Here is a 24,124-nt window from a genome sequence, read left to right on the forward strand (position 1 = left end):
GAAGGGTTTATTCAAAGTCCACACGTTTACAAAACTTTAGGTCAAACATAAAGTAGATTCCTCCGTCAGGCCAGGGGTCCCGGATGGTACGTCTGAAAGGCGTCTTCTTACTCCCAGGTGGCGTGGCGCGGAAGGGAAAAGAAAGAGAGAAAACGCCACATTACTGGACTGTTTTGTTTATCCGATATGTGGAAAGGGTAGGGCAAGGGCGTGAGGGAACACCAGGGACCACCACCGTCTGCCGTGTTTCTAAACCAAGGCGACACCGTACCCAACCCCGTCCCTTAGTCACTCTCAGCCGCCCCTTTAGCTGTTCCTCCCTCTGTGTGAAACAGTCGCCGTATACGAGCTCGTACCTTGCGGTGCCACACTTCTCCAGGTGAAGTGTGGCTGGGCGAAGCGTAGTATCGTTGGCCTCCTGGCTTTCCTGCGGTCGGTCTTTCCCCGTCTCCTGCTTCCGTCTCTTTGGGCAATTCGGTTCCGGGTTCCTTCCGTCCAGCGGCGAAGACGTCCGATGCTTCCTGGGCTGCTCCAGCGTTCGCGCCCTCCTGTTCGAAACCTCGCGTTATCAGCGCCGTCGTGGAAGATGATTGGACATCAGGGTACGACGTCACCGCCGAATGCCCCGCCTCGGGCTAAGCCCAGGCGGCTGTGGAAGGTGCACGAACATCCTGTGTCCGCCGAGGCAGAAACGAAGAGGGACAAACATCAGTAGCAGAGTCGTGGCAGGTAGGAACCCCCTGACACATCCTCCCCCCAGGATTTCCCCGATCGGGGGAAAGAGGAAACCGGGACAAGAAGTCAGCGTTGCCCTGATCACGACCCTTGCGATGACGGACCTCAATCTGAAAGGGTTGGAGAGCAAGAAACCACCGAAGGATGCGGTCATTGTGGCCACGGTTACGCTGTAGCCAAGTCAAAGGAGCATGGTCCGTATACAAGACAAAAGGACGACCCTCCAGATAGTACCGAAGCTTTTCCACACTCCAGCGGACAGCCAAACACTCTTTTTCAATGGTGGAGTAAGCCTGCTCCCTGAGGAAGAGTTTACGGCTGATGAAAAGAACCGGCCTCTCGAGTCTATCAGAATCCTCCTGTGAAAGGACAGCCCCTATACCTACCCCAGAGGCATCCGTTTGAAGAACGAAAGGCTTCCTATAGTCAGGCGAAATCAGTACAGGTGAAGTCGTAAGGACAGTTTGTAAGGCCTGAAAGGCGGTCGACTCTTTAGGACCAGGGGCTGGTAGCCTTGGGGACGACTGCGTCTTCCTCAATAAGTCCGTGAGAGGTCCGGCCAATTCAGCGAACTGCGGAATGAAGCGCCTGTAGTATCCCACTAAACCCAAGAAAGCCCTCAAATCCCTCTTGGTTTTGGGATAGGAAAGGTCCTGAATAGCCTTAACTTTCTCAGTCTGAGGTTCAATTAGTCCATTTCCGAGCACGTACCCCAAGTACTTAACCTTTTTGAAGGCGACTCGGGTTTTTTTAGCATTGATGTGGAACCCAGTATCGCGTAAACTAGAGAGTATTTTCTCAAGATGTTCTTTATGTTCTTCCCACGTTTTACTAAAGACCACAATGTCGTCCAAATAAGCGGAAGAATACTGCTGATGTGAGGATAGTACAGTGTCCATTGCTCTTTGGAATGTGGCCGGAGCTCCATGGAGGCCAAAAGGAAGAACAGTGAAGTGAAAATGACCTGAGGGGGTGGAGAAGGCCGTTTTCTCCTGATCCGCAGGGTGTAGGGGAATCTGCCAGTAGCCCTTGGTGAGGTCAATAGTCGTAATATATTGGGCCTCACCAAGACGCTCCAACAGTTCATCCACGCGGGGGAGTGGATAAGCATCCTGCTTGGAAACCCTATTTACAGCTCGAAAGTCAATGCAAAAACGGATACTTCCATCCGGTTTTGGAACTAGGACCACTGGAGAGCACCAGTTGCTTTTCGAGGGTACAATGATTCCAGAACGTAACATCTGGTTGATTTCATCCTGAAAGGCCCGTCTACGGGCCTCCGGAATTCTGTAGGGTTTTTGTTTCACTATAGCCCCTTGGGGAGTAGGAATCGTGTGCACTGCTATGTTGGTCTTTCCGGGTTGGTCAGAAAAGACATCCTTATAACGGAGAAGTAAGGCCAGAATCTCTTCTCTTTGAGTATACGTTATTTCGGGGTTGACAGGGGTGTTGTGCACTGTGTGAGGGATGGCTTCAACAGTCTGTACTGACTGGGGAGGTTTCCCCAACCATTTTTTTTAGGAGGTTGATGTGGTACATCTGGGTCTTGTTCCCTTTGAGACGCAACACATAGGTGGTCTTCCCTATTTTCCGGAGAATCTCAAAAAGGACCTTGCCACTCTTTCTTGAGTTTGTGAGTGGAAGATGGCAACAATACTAAAGCCCAGTCACCTACATCCAATTCCCTCCACTTCTTTCCCCTATCGTAAAAGGTCTTTTGTTTCTTTTGGGCTACCGCTAGATGGTCATGGGCCAGCGTTCTCAGTTTGTGGAGTCTCGACTGTAGTTGTCGTGTATAGTCCAAGAGAGCCTCGGCTTCTTGAACTCCCTCTTTTTCCCAACTATCCTTTGTAATCTCCAGTAATGTTCTGGGAGCACGACCAAACAGTAACTCGAACGGGGATGTACCCAAACTAGCTTGTTTTTGGCTTCGAAGGACAAAAAGGGCTAAAGGCAACAACTGGTCCCAGTTCTTACCATCCCCGGACAGAAGTTTCTTTAGGGTAAGTTTTAGACTACCGTTATATCGCTCGACTAGGCCATCAGTCTGGGGATGGTATACGGAGGTTTTGATATGCTTGACTCCTAGTTGCTTACAAACTTGGGCCATGAGTCGTGATACAAAGGGGGTTCCCTGGTCAGTAATGATTTCCCGAGGAAAACCCATTCTGGAAAAGACTTCTACCAACTTCTGAGCGATGGCTGTAGAAGTGGCTGCTCTGAGAGGGAAGGCCTCAGGATACCGTGTGGCATAGTCAACCAAGACTAAGGCATACAAATGTCCCCTGGTTGATTTCGGTAATGGCCCAATAAGGTCCATCCCTACCCTATCGAATGGTTTTCCGATGATGGGTAGGGGGTTCTATGGAACCGGTGGGGGAACATAAGGATTCCTGCGCTGACATATTTGACACTCCTGGCAGTAACGTTGCATCTGTGCATATACTCCTGGCCAAAAGAAGTGTTTCAAAATAGCCTGTCCTGTCTTTTCTGCCCCTGAGTGGCCTGCCAATAAATGTGCATGTGCAAAAAACAGTATTTGGTCTCTGAAGTCAACAGGAACTAGGAGTTGGGGCGTGTCACCGGATTTGGCTAACCTATACAACAACCCGTTTTCCTCAATAAAGGTGGGAAAGGTTCTCTGTGAAGGGTCTTGAGCGGAACGGGCGATTTGCCAGGCATTAGAAAGCGTAGCGTCATTCATCTGCGCCGTTCTAAAATGTGTGTCTCTAGCCCAGGGTTCGGGAACTAGGAGCGCATTCCGGGGATCGGTTTGCAAGGCATCCTTCAACAAGACAGAAAACCCCGGATTGTCAGTGCCTATAATTACAGGTTCCGGCAAAGAAGGCATCGCTCCCACCACTACCTCGGTTACAGTTCCTGCCGCAGTACACAAACTAACAGTGGCTAGGGGATATTCCTTAACGTCCCCGTGAACACAACGTATATGTACAGTTTTCCCTGCCATTAAACATGAACGAGGAACTAATTCTTGGCGTACCACCGAGTGTTTACACCCAGAGTCTAGTAGGGCTCTTACTACTTTCCCATGTATGGTGACACTTACGTAAAACACCGGTCCGGTCTCTTCTGCAAAGAGAAGAGAATATGGTCCATAACTGACGTCCATGGGCTCTTCCTCCCTTTCTTTCGGCTTCTTTCTACAAAACCTCGCTATGTGTCCCCACTCTCCACAATCGTAGCATTGAGGTCCCTGATTAGGTTGTACTTCCGGCTTGGGAAAGCATGGCCGTTGAGGTTCAAACAGGGGTTTTACAAACTTTCTCAACTCTCACTGGTACTGGTTTCAAAGGTTTTTCCGGTTCTTTTACCGGGGGTCGACCCTGAGCACGGGCATAAGAGGTGGCCATTTCAATGGCATGCTCGAGAGTCAATCCTGCGTGTTGTTTCAACCAGCGTTGTGTACCATAAGGAAGGGCCTCTAAAAATTGTTCGAGGTAGATTTTATTCATCACATCGTCTATGTTACCTTCATGTGGTTTCAACCAAAGGTCGGCAGCTGCTTTTAGTTTGTAAAACAGAGTTTTAGGAAGATCCCCGGGGGTACCTCGTTCCTGTTGGAATTTGAGTCTGTGCGTTTCTTCATCAACACCCAGTCGATCCAAGATATATTTCTTTACGACAGCATACCCTGCAGTGCCGTCTCTGTTAACTGTTTGATAAGCGGACTGGGCGTCACCGGTCAGTAACGGTGCAAGATAGAATGGCCACCTATCCCCCGGCCAGGCACTGGCTCTGGCAGCTCTTTCAAAATTCAGGAAGAAAGCCAAAGGATCGTCACCTGGAGTGAACTTTTGTAACGGAACAGCGGGACCGGGGGCGTGTGTTCTGCCTTGTCCTAACACAACCAAAAGTTGATTCTGTCCCTCAGCCAGCTTCACGAGATTATCAACTTGAGCCTGCATGGCGTTGGAAAAGGTGGTGCGGTCTGTGTCAGCCTGAGTAGCGGTCTGACCTATGGCCCACTCGAGTTTTGTCTGAGCTTCCTTCATTTGTTGAATTAAAGCTTCCATCTTGTATCAGAGGACGGTTCAAAAGAAGATCCGAGTCACGGCACCACTTGTGAGGTTTGCTAATGGTGGGATAGCAAGAAACCAGAGAAGAAAGTATAGTGGAACTGAAGGGTTTATTCAAAGTCCACACGTTTACAAAACTTTAGGTCAAACATAGTAGATTCCTCCGTCAGGCCAGGGGTCCCGGATGGTACGTCTGAAAGGCGTCTTCTTACTCCCAGGTGGCGTGGCGCGGAAGGGAAAAGAAAGAGAGAAAACGCCACATTACTGGACTGTTTTGTTTATCCAATATGTGGAAAGGGTAGGGCAAGGGCGTGAGGGAACACCAGGGACCACCACCGTCTGTCGTGTTTCTAAACCAAGGCGACACCGTACCCAACCCCGTCCCTTAGTCACTCTCAGCCGCCCTTTAGCTGTTCCTCCCTCTGTGTGAAACAGTCCCCGTATACGAGCTCGTACCTTGCGGTGCCACACTTCTCCAGGTGAAGTGTGGCTGGGCGAAGCGTAGTATCGTTGGCCTCCTGGCTTTCCTGCGCTCGGTCTTTCCCCGTCTCCTGCTTCCGTCTCTTCGGGCAATTCGGTTCCGGGTTCCTTCCGTCCAGCGGCGAAGACGTCCGATGCTTCCTGGGCTGCTCCAGCGTTCGCGCCCTCCTGTTCGAAACCTCGCGTTATCAGCGCCGTCGTGGAAGATGATTGGACATCAGGGTACGACGTCACCGCCGAAGGCCCCGCCTCGGGGTAAGCCCAGGCGGCTGTGGAAGGTGCACGAACATCCTGTGTCCGCCGAGGCGGAAACGAAGAGGGACAAACATCAGTAGCAGAGTCGTGGCAGGTAGGAACCCCCTGACATGTATATTGGATTTGTAAATTGTCTGCTGGCCTCTTCCTCTGGAGCCCCGAAAGGAAGTAGTTTTGTACTGGAGGGTGCCCAGGGCTTTTGCGGTCTCTGTGTCCTTCTTGATACCCTGCAGCATCTCATCGATATGCTTCCCAAAGAGAAGCTCTCCGTCGAACGGCATGTCCAGTACCTTGACTTGGACTTCCGGCCGGAAAGATGTAGCTTTCAGCCAGCCTTGGCGCCTAAGGACAGCTGCCCCCACCAGCTGGCGAAATCCTGTAGAGGCGAAATCCATCGCCACGTCAATAATCTCCGAGGCGGACCGCTCTCCCTCAAGGAGGATCTTCTTTACCTCTTCCTTCTGCTCCTCTTGCAGTGTGCCTAGGTATGGGGCAACATCTGCCCACATCTGACGATTGCAGGGTCCCAAGAGCGCAAGCGAGTTTGCCGCCCTGATGTTAATGGCCGACATCGACGAGAATCTCTTACCGATGTTATCCAGTTTACGGCCTTCCTTGTCCGGAGGCGCAGTCAGTGCAGCAGCTGGGTTGTTGGAATTCCTGCTGCGCGGCCTGTGTAATCACAGATTCCGGTTTAGTATGGCCTGTAAGGCATGCCGGAGCTGTGTCCGGGGCCTTGTACTTCTTATCGAGCCTGGTCGGCACTGGAAGTAGAGATGAGGGATTGTGCATTATCTTTACCCCCTGATCCCAGATGTGGTCAATAATAGGGATTGACGGACCGTCTTCTTGAATGGCTCCTTAAAGTCATATAGGAAGTAGTTCTGGGGTTGCGTGGTCATCTCTATTTTGAACCTTGCTGCTGCTCGCTCTAACATTATGAAACCCTCCGATGTCTTCTGGAGGTGAATCCGCATGTGCCTGGTCTGGGGATGCTGGATGTGAAATGATGTAGTCATTCCACTCATCGTCCTGTATTTCTCCCTCTTCCTGTTGACCCTCCTTGTCTTCTTCCACTGCTTCCTCTTCATCCAAAGATTGCTGCGGAGGCATGGATACAGGATCTGGTGTAATTACCAGCGGAGGTGGTCTATGGCGAGGAGGAGGAGCTGTATGTCACGGGTTGAGGTGGCACTACTGGAGGTGGCGGAGTAGGCGGAAACCGCTGTTTGTAGTCCGCTATAAGGAATTGGAGGTCCGTGACAATTGAGGCCGGGAGGCACACCATAGGTTGTGAAGGAGGAGGCGAATGATACTCCTCCTGGTATGGGACTTCTGCCTGACCCATATCTTCGTAGTCAGAACTCTCGTGGACCTTGACATGTAGCTGTGATGGACTTGTTGCAGTGGGGAACATGGCGCCATCATCAGAGTCCTCAGTCTCCAGTAAATGGGCCGGTGGCAGTGGCTGGACTCTGCTAGGAGACGTCGCCTCTGGCGTCAGTGTACGCGTTGACATCCAGAAGTGTGTACAGGTATACTTCAGCTTAGGAGAGCCTTCCGTCGACGGGCCCGTCGACGGGGTGGTCGTCGACGGTGGGAAGCGACGGCCACAGCAGACTTCTCTGTCGTCTTCACCGATGACGATGTCGTCAACGGTATCGTCGTCGACGGTGGTTTCTTCGTCGACAGCAGTGTTGGAGTTGCCGTCGCTTGTGTCGACGGCTTCGTCGACGCTGGTGTCGACATCGATGGCTTAGACGATGGCTTCGTCGACGATGACATCGTCGACGAGGTGGTCGTGGACGTCGATGGTTTTGACTTCGTCGACGAAGGAGCCGTCGTCGACGTTCTTTTGACAGGAATAATAGATGTTATAGACCTACCCGACGACGACGAAGTTGAAGTAGATGTCGTCAAGGTGGTGAAGGCCGATGCCGTCGACGTAGAGATGGTGACTGTCGACGCTGTCACAGGCATGGCAGAAGACACCAACACAGGCTTTTTGAAGGTGGTTTCCTGAAGAGAAGTCTTAACTGCCATGGTTTTTGGACGACCCTCTGAAGACTTAGGCGTCTTCTTTTGAGGAGGCATATTAGACGGAGCTGGAGATGTCTGTCTCGGCCTTTCAGAAGAGGAGTGTGAGCTCCTAAAGGAACACTCGCTCTCACCTGAGGAGACTGCTTGATCCTTGTCCTTCTGTCTCTGAAGCCACAGAAGCAGGCGTCCCTCTCTGTCTTTTAGAGTCTTGACAGAGAAAGTGCGACAGACAGGGTAGAGACAGTAGAGGCAGTCTTCATGTTTGTCATCTACATGCAGTCTCAGCTTACTACACGAGGCACAAGGTCTAAAGAGCCCTTTTTTAGGAGTGGCAGACATAGTAGGCTCTAGCCCTCCTTCACAAAAGTAAATATGAAGAGAAAACTATGGAATAAATCCAGAAATACCAGAAACCTGAGCAGAGCTCAGTGGAGACTCCCTTAGCACGACGTGCGGTAGAAAATCTGAGGGACTAGGGCTCCTTCCAGGAAGGTTCTAGAGGGTGGTAGTAGTTGATTGGCTTCTGGCCAAAGTTTGGTCCTTTTTTACAAAAGGACTGAGATAGGTTACTAATGTGACGCCTCCGGCCTATTAGTGTATGTATGTCTTTAGGACATTACTATTTTATATACCGGGGACTCCCACCCCGATGACGGGGAATGATTCAGGCATGTGAATCTATGAAAGATACCCATAATACTGGATAAATAATCATTCTGACTGTCTCACTGTTACAGGTATCTACAACAGGGGTTTTATAGCCATCATGCAAATGATTAAATCTCAGAATGTTTGGCACAAAAAGATGGGACAGTACAGAATAGTCAATAATAAACGAAGCTCAAACAGCATTAAAACAGGTCAAATTTTGCAAACTTAAACAAACCTTTGTGCAAACTACTACTACAGGAATGCCAAGGTTGTGCGTAAGCGTATCTTCCCCCAGAGGCAAAATGATGCTGTCTTCTCTGCCTTCTTGCGATGAAGGATTCCTTCTCTGTGGAGATGGTGGAAACACATCTCCAGGCTCTTCATATTCTTGAAATTCTCTAACAACTAAAAATGAAGCAACATAGATTAATATTAGTAGTTTCCCTAAAGTCAGAATGAAACTCTTTCCAGATTTTGGATAAGAAAGTGTTGAAGAACAAGGAGAAGATTATGCTTTTTCTTTCTTCGTATCTTATTATAGCACCCACCATTATATATGAACACCTGAAAGCAGTTTAAAATGTAATTTCCTGGAATCAGCAGGAAGAAACAAATGCAAGACTATGAAGTCCAATCATGGGGGTGCACCTCTCTAACTTTCAACTTGAAACCCTACCCACTTCTTTCTCTTTGGTGAACAGTTGACGACTAAAACTGAAATTATTGATTAGTCCTGTTTCAGTTTAGCACCAACAAGAGTAGGATAATGAAAAAAATCAGTCCCCTGAAAATATCTCCCTGTAATCACATAGTAGAAAAAATATCAAGTACAAAATCTTATAACAAAAGTGGAGGGAAAATGTAAATTGCAAACATTACATTTTAACAGTATGAAGACAAAACAAATGTTTGACCCAATCCAGTGAGAGTGCGCTTATTAGAAATGAAAATGTGCATGCACAACATCACAGAATATTTACTTTTAAAGTCAGGACCACTAGCAAGGCTTATGCTCCTTCAAACTTCAAAAAGAACTGTACAGCCTACAGATAGTTTTGAAAAAGATGTCCTTGAAAGTGAACTCAGCTGACCAGTCACCTGATTTCATAAGGTCTTTCAATCTCACAACTGCTAAAAGATTTTAGTGACTTTAGCTCCTCTGGTAAAACGGGACTCAAATTGCTCCCTGCCTCCGATTTCACCCATTTCACTCTAAGCCAAAGTGGGGGCGGTAACAGGAGCAACAGATTTTTGGAACTATTAGGAACGGTCTTTCTCTCCTGTACCTGAACTTTCTCATCCTGTCCTCATAAGCTTTAAACGAGTCATCTAGTGAATGATGCCACACTGGGTTTTACAACCCAATCAGACATTAAACAAGAGAACATTTCAGAACTTCCATTGTTAGCACTTTTTGATGGTGGAAGACTGGTTAAGACAGCCATATTTTTACTTTTCAAGTGAGAGCTGAAATAGGCCTAATTCTAACACTTGGTTCTCTTAACAATGTTGGAGGTGACACCTTCTCAAGTGAACATCCTGCCATCAACATCCACAGCTCTAATATCAGAGTGTAGCCTGAAAAAGATTAGAGACAATAATATGGCCAATTTAGCGGGGAACTGCTTCTAAATAATGTCCTCATTAAAAGGCCAGTTCTTCATAAATCTTAAGACCACTGAGACTCTCCAGAACTTTGAACAGGGATTCTGGAGGAACCAAGAACCAAATTGCTCTGAGAAGTCTATATACTAGGGCATGTTCCCCAACAGGACAACAGGCAACCAAAAATGATATGTCAAAATGACAGACCTGCATGACATTACCACCCAGTAAATCGGTCCTGTGGCCAGTTCATTAAAAACAAGCATTTGCAATGCAATAGGTCTCGCATTAGGAAAGTTTGAGCTATTGGTCTTGTAAATGACAATTCTTTTATTTATGTGTTGGTTTTGAAAATAGCTAAATTAATAGCTTTGTTATTTACAATGCCAATAGTTATAACTTTCGCAAATGTGACACCTATAACCTGGGGTTGCGCTGAGTGGTGCTGTGGTGGTGCCGAGTGATGGTGTGGTGGTGCCAAGTGGTGCTATGGTGGTGCTGAGTGATAATGTGGTGGTGCTGAGTGGTGCTGAGTGGTGCTGTGGTGGTGCTGTGGTGGTGCTGTGGTGGTGCTGAGTGGTGCTGTGGTGGTGCTGCCGAGTGGTGCTGAGTGGTGCTGCTGAGTGGTGCGGAGTGATCATGTGGTGGTGCTGAGTGATCATGTGGTGGTGCTGAGTGATCATGTGGTGGTGCTGAGTGATCATGTGGTGGTGCTGAGTGATGCTGTGGTGGTGCTGAGTGATGCTGTGGTGGTGCTGAGTGGTGCCGAGTGATGGTGTGGTGGTGCCAAGTGGTAATGTGGTGGTGCTGAGTGATAATGTGGTGGTGCTGAGTGGTGCTGTGGTGGTGCTGAGTGGTGCTGTGGTGGTGCTGAGTGGTGCTGTGGTGGTGCTGAGTGGTGCTGTGGTGGTGCTGAGTGGTGCTGTGGTGGTGCTGAGTGGTGCTGTGGTGGTGCTGAGTGGTGCTGTGGTGGTGCTGTGGTGGTGCTGTGGTGGTGCTGAGTGGTGCTGTGGTGGTGCTGTGGTGGTGCTGAGTGGTGCTGTGGTGGTGCTGAGTGGTGCTGTGGTGGTGCTGAGTGGTGCTGTGGTGGTGCTGAGTGGTGCGGAGTGATCATGTGGTGGTGCTGAGTGATGCTGTGGTGGTGCTGAGTGGTGCCGAGTGATGGTGTGGTGGTGCCAAGTGGTGCTATGGTGGTGCTGAGTGATAATGTGGTGGTGCTGAGTGATAATGTGGTGGTGCTGAGTGATAATGTGGTGGTGCTGAGTGATAATGTGGTGGTGCTGAGTGATAATGTGGTGGTGCTGAGTGATAATGTGGTGGTGCTGAGTGATAATTTGGTGGTGCTGAGTGATAATGTGGTGGTGCTGAGTGGTGCTGAGTGGTGCTGTGGTGGTGCTGAGTGGTGCTGTGGTGGTGCTGAGTGGTGCGATTATATCACTTATCACAGCACGTCTGAAGGGTTGGTCTATTTAATGAGCCCTACATCTGCCTACACCACAATCTCTACAAACAGTGTCTTTCTAGCAAATGTAATTGGAGAGAGTGACCCTTGACCCTACCAGGTAGGTTGCTCCCCCTCCGCACAGCACAGCCTGTGTCTCCCTGCCCCAGCTGCCGCTGCCGAGGAAGTTCGAGGTCCTCCACCACCTGCAGGCTACCAACTGCGCCTCATCCCTGGTGGCCAGTGGTAGGCCGTAGGTAGGTTTGTTCATCCTCCACTGTATTTTCATTGTTGTGTCTGTGACGGCTGTTGTCTGTCTTCCCACTCTGCCTGTATATGGTCCGTGCCCGTTTTTCTTCCCTCTGTTCCCCTCGCTGTCCCCGTGCTCTCTCTGCCCGGTCTTTACTTCTGTACCCCTCGCTGCCCCCGTGTCGCTGCCCCAGTGTCCCTTCTGTTCCCCTCGCTGCCCCAGTGACTCTCTGCCCGTTCTGCCTTCTGTTCTCAGCTGCCCCTGTATTTCTGTATTCTGTATTTTGCCTCTGCGCCACTCGTTTTTCTAGTATTTCTGTGCCCTTTTTGCCTCTGTGACACTCATTTTTTGTGCCCGTCTGTCTTCTGTGCCACACATTTTTCCCTCGTTTTTGTGCCTCTTTTGCCTTCTGTTCCACTCGTTTTTTTGTGACCTTCTGCCCTCGGTTCCACTTGTTTTTTTGTGACCTTCTGCCCTCTGTGCCACTCGTTTTTCCCTTGTTTTTTGTGCCCTTCTGCCTTCTGTTCCACTCGTTTTCGTGCCCTTCTGCCCTCTGTGCTACTCGTTTTTCCCTTGATCCTGTGCCCCTTTTTCCTTCTGTCACCTTCATTGTCCCTCACCACCCTTGTCGCTGCGTCCCCTGCGGCCCGCCCCCTGACTGCCCACTCGCTGCCCCGCCTCCCAGCTGCTCCTCCCTCAAACCTCCCAATATATGCCGGCCGATATGCGGCCGCGCCTAAGGCAAGCTAGTCTGCACCCGTCCGCAGGTGGACCGCGCCCAGCGCCAGAACCCCTGGCCCCCGCACCCACCACTACGACGCCAGCACTCTGCACGCTCTCAACCCCGGATGGAGCCACACCTGCTTCAAGGCCGCCCTGAAACGCACACACAGCCCCTTCACCTGCCGGAACTGCAGCTACACCAGCCTCAGAGCAGACAAGACCCCAACCACCTCCGATGCATAATACTGAACATCTGCTCCGCACGCAAGCATGCCGTCCAGCTCTGGGACCTGCTCGACACAACATCCCCAGGCGTCGCCTTCCTGACAGAGACCTGGTTTAACGATTCCTTCGCACCTGACTTCGCCATAGCCATCCCAGACGGCTACAAGATCACCCCAAGGGACCGCACCAACGGAGTCGGTGGAGGAATCGCCATCGTCAACAAGAACAGCATCAGGGTCTCGACTAGCACCAACGACGCGCTCAGTACCGCCGAACACATGCATTTCCAGATCCACACGGACCCTAACTCCACCCTCAGAGGCACCATCATCTACCAACCCCCCGGACCCTGCCCCCAGTTCAGCGACTCCATCGCCGACTTGATCAGCACGCACGCCCTGACCTCCACCAACTACATCCTCCGATACCTGAACTTTCACCTTGAGAACGACAACAACTCCACAACCCTGCTCAATAACCTCGCCAACGAATGACTGAAGCACTCGTCACAACGCCCACCCACTCCGCCGGCCACACGCTCGGCCCAGTCTTATCCTCAAGCCTGCACGTCTCCGTCAGCCACACCACCAAACTCCTCTGGACCGACAACCGCTGCATCCACTTCGCCTTCCAGAAACCCACCACACACCACCACACCAAACAGATCCCCCGCCACTGCTGGAGCAAAATCACCGAAGACCAACTACACGCAAGCCTCGCTCTCAGCCCACCCACCGAACGCTCCAACACCGACGATGCTGCCCACAGTCTCAGACGCTGGATCGAGGACTGCGCCATCAACAACCTCCGGCCGCTGAAGAAACCCGCCCACAGAGACACCAGCAAGAGGTCCAGCTGGTTCACCCCAGAACATCTAGCCTTCAAGCAAGCCTGCTGGAAAATAGAGAAGATATGGCACAGTGAACAAACTCCGGACAGCCACGCAGCCCACAAGGACGCCATCCGCAACCACCACCACCTCATCAGGGGAGCCAAGAGGGCCTCCTTCAAAGACCGCCTCGACAACAACGCACAGAATAGCAAGGAGCTCTTCAATATCGTGAAGGAACTCTCCAACCCCAGCTCCAACACCAACGACATCCCGCCGTCGCAAGCCCTGTGCGACTCCCTCGCAACCTTCTTCCACCGTAAGATAGTAGACATCCACGACAGCTTCAAAACCCAGACAGCCCCAACACAACAGACCCTCCGCACACCATCGACCATGACCCCTGCTAGCCTGGGCCAGCGTGAGCATCAATGACACCATCAAGACCATGCGCACAATCCACTTCAGCTCTCTGTCAGACCCATTCCCGCACCACGTCTTCAACAAAGCAAGCAGCTCCATCGCACCCCACCTGCGCAACGTCATCAATCTCTCCCTTGAGACCGCGACCTTCCCAGAGATCTGGAAACACGCCGAGAGCAACGCCCTACTCAAAAAACCTAAGGCAGACACAAGAGACCTCAAGAACATCTGGCCCATCTCTCTGCTCCCCTTCCCGGCCAAGGTCGTAGAGAAAACCATCAACAGACAGCTAACCAGATACCTCGAAGAAAAGGGAATCCTGGACCCTTCCCAGTCAGGGTTCCACAGCAACCACAGCACCGAGACTGCCCTCATCGCCGTCACCGACATCAGGACCCTGCTGGACAACAGCAAGACTGCAGCACTCTTCCTCCTAGACTTCTCTGCCGCCTTCGACACCGTCTGCCACCACACACTACGTGCATGCCTCCACACCGCAGGGATCGAGACAAGGTTCTGGATTGGACCACCTCCTTCCTCTCCAGCAGAACCCAGAGCATCTGCTCCCTCATTCCGTTCCAAAGCCATCAAGATCATCTGCGGCGTACACCAGGGTTCCTCCCTCAGCCCGACGCTGTTCAACATTTACATAGCCCCACTTGCACACGTAGCCCGACAGCACAACCTCAACAAAATCTCCTACGCCGCCGACACTCAGCTGATCCTCTCCCTCACCAAGGACCACATCACCGCCAAAGCCAACCTCCAAGAAGGAATGAAGGCCGTCGCCAACTGGATGAAGACCAGCTGTCTAAAGCTGAACTCGGACAAGACGGAGGTCCTCATCCTCGGCTCCAACCCTTCAGCCTGGGACGACTCGTGGTGGCAGACGGCACTGTGGATAGCCTCGACACCCACAGATCATGCACGCAACCTGGGAATCATCCACAACTCAACGCTCTCAATGACCAAGCAAGTCAACGCCGTCTCCTCCTCCTGCTTCAACACCCTCCGCATGCTCCGCAAGATCTACAGATGGATCCCGATAGATACAAGAAAGACAGTCAAAAGGCACTCGTCGGCAGCAGACTCGACTACGGAAATGCCCTCCACGCGGGAGTTCCGCCCAAGCCTATCAAATGACTGCAACGCATCCAAAACGCCTCGGCACGACTGATCCTAGACGTACCACGCCACGGCCACATCACCCCCCACCTGAGAAACCTGCACTGGCTCCCCGTCAACAAGAGGATATCCTTCAAGCTCCTCACCCATGCAGACAAGGCACTTCTCAAGACCGGCCTAGCCTACCTCAACAGACTGCTCTCCTTCTACATCCCCACCCGCCAGCTACGCTCCGCCGACCTCTCACTCGCCACCGTCCCGCGCATCCGAAGAACCACCACCGGTGGGAGATCCTTCTCCCACCTCGCCGCCAAGACATGGAACACCCTCCCACTGAGCCTACGGCAGACCCAAGACCTGCTGACCTTCAGGAGGATACTCAAGATCTGGCTGTTCGATCAGTAGCGCCCCCTCCAGCGCCTTGAGACCCTCACGGGTATGTAGTGCGCTTTACAAATGATTGATTGATACATTTTACCTCAACCATATTATTTATATATGCCCAATGCCGAAGAAGTAGCACACACCAAGAAAAATAATTAGAGGGACTATTGATTACAGTTAATTAAAATAAATATTGTCATTCATTATCTTATTTACTTAGAAACTAAAATTAAATACAAAATTAGATGGTGTAAATCTTAGCCTAGCCATGCGTAACACTTCGATACTTCCTACATATGGAAAAGATCTTGCACATGCTAAAGCACCTCATCATTTACCTCGGTCTACCAAAAACGTTTAGGTAAGGAGACAAGAAGAGGAATGTGCTCAACTTCTCTAAACTTGGAGATGCTTGGACAACTTAAGGAATGATGACTTTTGAAGAACTCCTGACTCAATGTGACTTGGCAGGGGGGGGGGGTGCAATATTTACGGTACCTCCAGGTAAGACACTTACTCCGGGGCTGTATAGAGCCAGAGGAAAAAATACCGGACAAGAATACATTAGAGTATAGGGACTTGGGTGCACCACTCTCTCTGTTATCAATAGCACCGTACGGGACAAATGTGAGGTAGACTCAGTAAGTTGGAGGCTGAGGACTGGGAGGGAGGGAGGGTGGAGGGGGGGCACTACCCAGGGACAGTGGCAGCTTTTAAAATCTTTCACCAAGCATATTACACCAGATCTAGACTATTTGCCATGGGCAATATATCAACAGACAGATGCCTCAGGTGGTGTACACAGAGAGGTACACTCATACACAAAATATGGTAGTGTCCATGGTCCGACCCTTCTATTTATTTATTTATTTATTTTGAAAGTTTTATATAGCGCGAACAGGATCTTTGCAGATATCAGAGCGCTTTACACGGCTGGGAATGCCAGCAAGAGAGTGGGGTTACACATAAGTAGTACAGCACATCAATAATACAAATATAACAGTTAAATGTGTGCATAGATAGTCAGTAGCATCAATAATACAGGTGGGATACACATAAGTAGTACAGCACATCAATAATACAAATATAACAGTTAAGTGTGTGCATAGATAGTCAGTAGCATCAATAATACAGTAGATAGTTAGTAGCAACAATAATTCAGGTGAAATACATAGTCATAGAGTTCGAACAGAGTAATACAGGTCGGAGTAGGGTCTTTCCAAATCCACGCTAATAGGTCAAGTGTATTTGGCCATAAAAATTGCTTTTACTTCTTTCTTAAAAAGTGTGAAGGAGGAGAGGAGTCTGGTTTCAGGAGGGAGTGAGTTCCAGATCCTGGGTGCCATTCCTGAGAAAGAGCGTTTATATGTTTTTGCCTTCCGGAATCTTCGAGGTTTTAGCAGAAGATTGTCTGTGCCTCTAGTGATTCTAGAGCCGCCAGAGATTGACAGCTTCTGAGTGAGATATCCGGGAGAGCTCAGATGTAGAGCCTTGTGTGTCATGCAGGCGATTTTCAAATGTATTCTGGCTTCAAAAGGCAGCCAGTCCAGTGATTTCAAATCAGGGGTGATGTGCGAGTGTTTTTTAGATCCAGTGATGAGTCTGGCTGCAGCGTTTAGAGAGGCTCTTAGTGGTGCAGTGCTGGTTAACGGGAGACCGCAGAGGGCGGTGCTGCCGTATTCAATTCGTGGGATTACTAGAGCTTGTACTGCAGTTTGGAAGTCTTTGGCTGGTAGGAAGGGTTTAAGTTTCCTCAGTGTATTGATTTGGAAGTTCGCTCCCTTAGTAGCCTTGCTGATATGATGCTGCATGTTAAGGTTGGAGTCGAGGGTTATGCCTAAAGATTTCGCTGAGTCCACTATGATGGGTTGGACATTGAGTGCCGTTAACTGTTTAAGCCAGGTTTGCGTGATGGGGATCTTCGCGGGAGGTGCGATCAGCAGGAATTCTGTTTTCAGAGCATTGAGTTTGAGATGATTATCAGCAAGCCAGGATTGGGTGCTTCTAATCGTAGAGTTCAGTAGTAAAATGTCGTTGGGGGATTGTAATTTGAGATATAGTTGGGTGTCATCTGCGTACATGTGAAAAAGTACATTGGATGCTTGAAGCAAGGTGGTGAGAGGTTCCATAACTAGGTTGAACAGGGTTGGTGATAGGGAAGATCCTTGGGGGACGCCTAACGACACAGGTATTGGAGAGGACATCAGGTTGTTACTCTTGAATTTCTGCGACCTGTTGTGTAAAAAGGAGGTGAACCACTTGAGAACAGTCCCAGAAAAACCCATTCTTGTGCTCAGAAGATCGAGTAACTTCTCATGTTTGACGGTGTCGAATGCCGAAGAGAGATCAAGCAGGATGAGGAGGCAGGTATCACCTTGATCTAGGATTTGAAGGGCGTCGTCAATTATGTGAGTCATAGCAGTTTCAGTGCTGTGTCCTGCTCGGAAGCCTGATTGATGCGGGTTGAGGAGATCAAACAGGTCGATATGTTTAGTCAGTTGTAGTTGAACGCATTTTTCCAATAATTTGGCGAGAGTGGGAATATTGGTAATGGGACGGTAGTTGTTTAGGTCGGATGGGTCGGCAGTAGGTTTCTTTAGCAAAGGTGTGACTTGTCCAACTTTGAGGGAGTCAGGGATGGTTCCTTCTTGGAGCGAGCTGTTGATGATTTTAGTCCAGAGAGGAAGGAGCAGTGGGATGAAATCTTTGACGGCGTTAGCAGGGAGGGGATCCGTGAGGTGATTGGAAGGTTTCAAGGTGTTGAGCAGTTTGCCTATTTCTTCTTCGGAGTAGGTTTCAAAGGTTGACCATGTTGCATTGTTTTTAGGTTCGGTGGGTGTTATGCAGTTGAGTGTGTTGTGGGGTATTGCATCAGCGCGGAGATCATTCTTTATGTTGTCAGTTTTTTGGGTAAAGAAGGTGGCGAAGTCTTCACAGGAGGGTGCTTCGTGCAAGGTACTGAGAGGTTGGGGCTGTTCCTTGGCTTGTGTTCTGATTAACTCAAAGAGTTTTCTAGGGCGATTTTTTGCTTGGTCGAGCTGGAGGCTGAAAAAGTTTGCTTTTGAGCGCTTTATTTTCCTGAAGTATGCGTTTCTCTTTTTCTTCAGGGTTTTCAGGTGTAGTGCAGAGGGAGCTGACCTCCAGGTGCGCTCTGCCAATCTCATGGCTCGTCTATCTTCATTGAGACTCCCGTCGTACCATGGGTTGGAGATTTTAGCGGAGACTCTTTTTAGCTGCATGGGAGCAGCCTCATTAATTATTGAGGTCACGGCGCTCAGATAGTGGTCAGTCAGGGATTGGACATCTGTAACGCCAGCAGGGGGGAGTAGGAGGTCGCGACTGTTCGGGGGTAAGGATAATGGGTTGAGTTTTTTTCAGGTCTCTTTTCCAGACTTTAGGTCTGGTGGGTTGAACCGAGTTGAGTTTGACTTTTTCATTGATGTGAAATGTAACAATATGATGGTCTGACCAGTCACAGGGTTGAATAGTCTCAAGTTGAGTAGCGCCCTCTTTGGCGATGATAAGGTCGAGGATAGAGCCTTTCTTGTGGGTCGGGCTGTTGCATAATTGTGTGAGGTCCAGTGCGCTGAGGAAGCTTTTAAGACTATTTACCACCGCATCGTTAAGGTCGTTCCAATGGAGGTTGAAGTCACCCAGGTATATTTGGGTGAGCTGTCGTCCTGCGTTGGTTGAAATCAGGTCCATCATTTGTTGGGCGAAGATGAGGTGGTCTCTGGGAGGGTGGTAAATGCCATGGAGAGTGCATATCGGTTTGCCATCACTGATGATATCGAGGCAGATGTATTCGTAGGAAGTTGGGGAGGGTAGGGACGGCACGGAAACTGTCAGTACAGAAAGGCTGTTCCTGTATATGCATGCGATTCCGCCACCTATCTTGCCAGACCTGTCAAGCCTAATGATGTGGTAGTTAGGGGGGACCAGAATGTCCATTATAGGTGTAGAGGATTCGGTTAACCAGGTTTCAGTCAGGATGATTAGGTCAAGGTCCAATCTTAGGATGAGATCAGCGATGGCGGAGGAGTGTTTAGAAGCCGATCTGCAGTTTAGGAGAGTGCATTTGAGACGGGGTGTGTCTGGAGAGGAAGAGGGTACTAGAGAGAGGGGGACTTTTCTAAGGTTATTTGGGACGGATATTCTGTTGTTAAGAGTGGAGGATCTACGGGGATTTGAGTGTATTGTGGGGATGGGGAGGTGCGAGGCAGTTGTGATGTTTAGGGGAGCTTGGCCGTAGGAGCGGAGGAGGGAGAGGGTGTCGAGGTCCGAGAGAGGGTTGCATGTACGAAGGGGGCGGTTGTTGCGATTGTGGGCGGGGATTGCGGTCCAGTGAGTGCAGCGGTTGTGCTTGTTGCGATTGTGGGCATGGATCGCGGTCCGGTGTGAGGGACGTGGCTTAGGAGCGTTGTCGGGACGGGAGGGTAGCAGGTTGAGAGGGGGGGTGGTGGTGAGAGAGGCGAGTCTAGGGGGTGTGGTGAGCAGCTCTTTGATGGTGTGCATGTCTTCCCTGATGGTGTGAATTTCTTCTTTAAGTTGTAGGAGGAAGGACATAATCTTGTCTAGCGTGGGGTGAGTATTAGTGTTGGGGGTGGACGTGTTAAGGAGAGAGGGTAAGGGGGCGATGGGAGTGGATGAAGTGTGGAGGAGGTTGGAGGCGTGGAGACTGGGATTCATGGCAGGGGGAGAGGGCGGGGGGGAAGTGGAGTGTATGATGGTGGTGAAAGGGGAGCCTGAAGGGAAGTGAGGGCTGAGAGTGGGGGGGGGGAGTTGAGGTTGGAGGTGGTCCTGTCGTTGGACTGGGGAGTTAAGATAGTAGATGTGGTGTGCGCTGCATGCTTAGTTAGCGTGTGAAAGTGGGGGCTGAGAGAGGGGGGGGGGGACAGGGTGTGGGAATTGTCGCTATGAGTGTCGATCTGGTGCTGAAGTAGGTTAGAGGGGTTGTGGGCGGGGTCTATGGTGTCAGGGGGGAGAGGATGGGTGGGGGTATTATGAGAGGGGGTCACCGGGGTGGGAGTGTGGGGTCGGTTGGTGTGTGATGGGAGGTTATTTATGTCTGTGATTGCGGAGTGTGGGATGGTTGCCGCAGGTGGGTGAGTGACTGGTGTGTTGGGGGAGGAGGTGAGGTGCATGTCATTCTGGTGCTGAGCCAGGTAAGAAGAGTTGTCGGTGGGGGCTGTGAGGTCTGGGGTGATAATACTGGAGGGGATGTGAGTGGAGGTCCGATGGTTGGAGAGGTTCTCTTTGAAAGTGGGGAACAGGTTGTCTAGTAGTTCCAGGTTCCTGTCTGTGGATTGAATTAGGACAATCCCGTTATTGTAGATAGTAATGGTGGTTCTGCCTAGGAAGAGTTGGGAAGGTGTGATGGAGAGAGTTAAGCAGTGAGCGGATTAAAGGCAGGATATCCCTAGTCCTAGGGGGGAGAGGGGGGACCATACTCTCGATAAATATGCACTCCTCTTCTGCAATGTGGCTCTGATGATCACAATGCGTGGTATTATACAGAAATGGGGTTGCACAACAGCCCAGACGATGAGGTGGTGGGAGGCCATGATGGACTGGTGTATGAGAACAGAAAAACTGATCTATATACCGCACGGATGGCCCAACAACTTCACCAAAGTATGGAGACAGTGGTGGGGATGGGAGGAGGTACAGTTAGATGATGGGAGTGTGGGTAGGGTCGATTGAGGAGGTTGGGTCCTAAATATTATGACGAAATGAAATGCAATTAGTTCTCAAAGAGTTGCCCTATACTGGGGAATGCAACCACTGAAACCACGTTGACCAACCAGTATAATGTGCCACCATACAATGGAGGAGGAGGGGGGGGGGTTCCTACACAGTTATGACTGTTAATGTGTACAAAGCTTGCATAAAACAGATTACAAAAAAAAGAAAACATTTAGGTTCACTAACTTTTATCCAAATTTGCACAAAACAAATACTACGTGCATAATACATACATGTTCAACACTAGATTTTTACCATTACAGGAAGTGAGGTGAACTCGCGTAACAAAAAACATTCAAAAACCAGAACCTACCTGGTTTCTTTTGAATTAAAGTTCTGCTTTCCTCTCTTTTAAAGTATAGCAATTTTAGGAAATTATAATATTTTTACTACATGTGCAAAACAGTACTACAGTAAATGCTAACAATTCAGAAATTCAGTGAACATCCCAAAAGAGATCAAAACATGATAATAGATTAGATAAATACATTGTACTCACTTTTCTGTTCCATTTCTTTCATTTCTTCGGGCGGGATTTTTAATTTGTCCACATGTTCCCTGATAACACTTGCCCATTTCTGTAAGGAATCCATTGCTGTCCAGGGTCGTGACATGTCTACTACCAACATAATCAGAGTGTCCCTTAGAGTACTTGCACTGACAGCAAATTTAAGAAGACCTTTGTGATATAGGTCACCATCCAAGATCCACACATTGCATCTCGTCTGATCTGTCGCAAAAAAAAAAAACATGTTTTTCTATTCGCCTATGACACAGCAGACAACATAGGATGAAAAATTAACACAGAAATGGTTTATAGTTCTCCATCAGGGCAGACAGGTAATAGCTCACTTCTTAAAACAAAAATGGAGAGCTAAGTGTCACATGAGAATTTAGGAAACAAACGTACACCTGCCGTGGGAAGCTGTGACAATGGAGTTCCAATGGAGGTGGCTCAGATTCAAAACTGTTAAACATTCACAAACTATAGCCTTAAGAGGTTTAGGCTTTGACAAACGTAGAAAGAAAGTAAAATGTTAACACCCGGTGTGGACGTAGGCGGCGCAACACTAAAGCCTGCTCGGGATGCTCACTCATATTTATTCAAATCGGTTTCATTACAAGATGAAGACAAGTGGTGGACCCACATGGAACAGATACAGACAGTGCTAATGTGGTGGGTGTTGCTTTGGTAAGCACAAGTCCTAATGCAAAACAATCACTAGTGCCAATATTTTGAAACAATAACTTTAGGTTAGCACGCAGATCTGTCAGACTTCATACCTGGCCAGTTACTCATGCATGCATACTAAACCGCCATGTAAATTTGCATGCATCAGAACACAAGGATTCAGCCTACAGGACAATTACTGCACCAGCTTGAAGGGTATTCTATATGATCTACAGTCACCGTGACAAAAAAACAAGAAAGGAGAGTAAGACAAGTAGACAGGTTGATGGCGGGACAATATACTTTTGATGCATTTGTCGGAGCAAGGGACGGTCAGAGACATCATTCCAAAAGGGCCTGCTGTTGATAGACTTTATACATGGAGAAGATATACAGAATGAATTTCGTGTCAAAAGCCGAGCATGCATTGGTCTTTCGCTGCTTCCTTCCTCAGTGGTAATTTTCATTGGGGTGGGGAGGGTGTCATCATTCATTAACTCGTTGAAGTTCACAATATTGTGTTCAAGAATAGATACATCTGGCCTGGAAACACCTTCTCTATTGATCCACAGCTTTCAGATCAAGTTCATCTTGAGGACTTCATGATCACAGTGACTTAGTTACAAAATAGGAAGAATGAAAAAAAGCACATCAACAACTTTTTGAAATCATAAATCAGTGCAGAAATACAAATTACGGGACTGCATTTCGTAATCCTTATGCTTTAATACAGTGTCCTTTCATGCACCACCTCTTTACATGTTGCCTCCCACTACACAACATTAAATCTGTGAATTTCCAAAGCAGCTGAAAGGATTTGCACCCATATTGTAATAGGTGAAGTGAAGTTAGTTAAGATGGTTTCCTTGTTGGTTAAAACATCTGTGGTCCTTGCTAGTAGAAGCAGATGAGAAAAAAAATACTTCCTAAGGACCCCAGACACAATTAAACAAGCATTTGCAATGCAATCGGTCTTGCCTTATATGTAAATTAGCTATGCAGCACATTAGCCTGGGTGCTGAATCATCTACTGTTCTTTAACATGGAGGTAAAGTAAGCACCAAACTGTGTGACACACCAGGTATGGGAACACATGGAGAGAAATAGTATAGTCCAAAGCTCTGTTTTTAATATAAAAATCAGGGCATTCGGTGCTCATATCGCTGAAAATACAAGATTTGAAAAAAATACTATTGCTTACAGGTGATCGTGATAGATAATTTCTATGGACTGGAATATAGAGCATGCTAAATCGATTCTAGTATTTTACGGACCTCTGCTGGTCGTTTTCTATCAAGTTAAATAGAGGCAGTTGCCTTTTATTTTTTTATTTTTTTTTTTAAAGAAAGTCCTCAACAGAAAGCAATTCTGGTATTTTACTGACCTCTACTGGTCGTTTTCCAGTAAGACAGTTAAATAGAGGCAGTTCAACAGAAGAAAAAGGTCCCCAAGCGGAAGCAGACAAGTCTTACGGCTGATCTCCAGAGCCCACAAAGGACATACACATATAAGTATATACTAAAGTATATACAAGAGGTCTTGAATGCTCGACCTAAAAATCGGGATGAGTAAAGCATTTTAAGCAAGATAAGGCTGCGGTGAGGAGCACTATATTCTAACTCTTGCCTTAAATGAAAGAGTTTTGCTGAGGCAAGGCCGGTAATTTTATTTGTAGATTTTTATACGTAATGCATGTCTGTGCCAGAGGCATGGAGACATCAATATAAAGTTCCTTTGCACTTGTTCATTACATCACTAAAGGATAGAAAGAGAGCCAAGTCTGAAATAAATGTAGTTTGAAAGATGAACTGGAAGCCCAGGAAGGTGTAGTGTCCAAGGCCTTCAATTAGAGGCACCTGAAGAAACCATTATATGTAGTTACGGATCGAAGGCATCTTCATCGAAGTCGTAATATTTATAATAATAACTTGCTGCAGGTCCACAGAACACTTTTCACTGTGACGGAGTGAAGAGTCCAGACTGATCAAATACAGAAAATCATGCT

The 24,124-nt window shown here is 48.8% G+C and overlaps 1 protein-coding gene across 1 annotated transcript in view; it reads right to left on the reverse strand.

Moving 5' to 3' along the window:
- Positions 1–24,124, reverse strand: part of DYNC1LI1 (dynein cytoplasmic 1 light intermediate chain 1) — a 398,524-nt gene that overhangs the window by 299,826 nt on the left and 74,574 nt on the right. Inside the window, exons 4-5 of the mRNA XM_086942104.1 lie at positions 21,448–21,678; positions 8,434–8,603 (exon numbers count right to left, since the gene is read on the reverse strand). Coding sequence (XP_086798230.1) covers positions 8,434–8,603; positions 21,448–21,678 — 401 coding nt within the window. The remainder of the gene's footprint in view (positions 1–8,433; positions 8,604–21,447; positions 21,679–24,124) is intronic.

This window comes from Lissotriton vulgaris, chromosome 10 (genome assembly GCF_964263255.1).
Source record: "Lissotriton vulgaris chromosome 10, aLisVul1.2, whole genome shotgun sequence".
In the NCBI taxonomy this organism is placed as follows: domain Eukaryota; kingdom Metazoa; phylum Chordata; class Amphibia; order Caudata; family Salamandridae; genus Lissotriton; species Lissotriton vulgaris.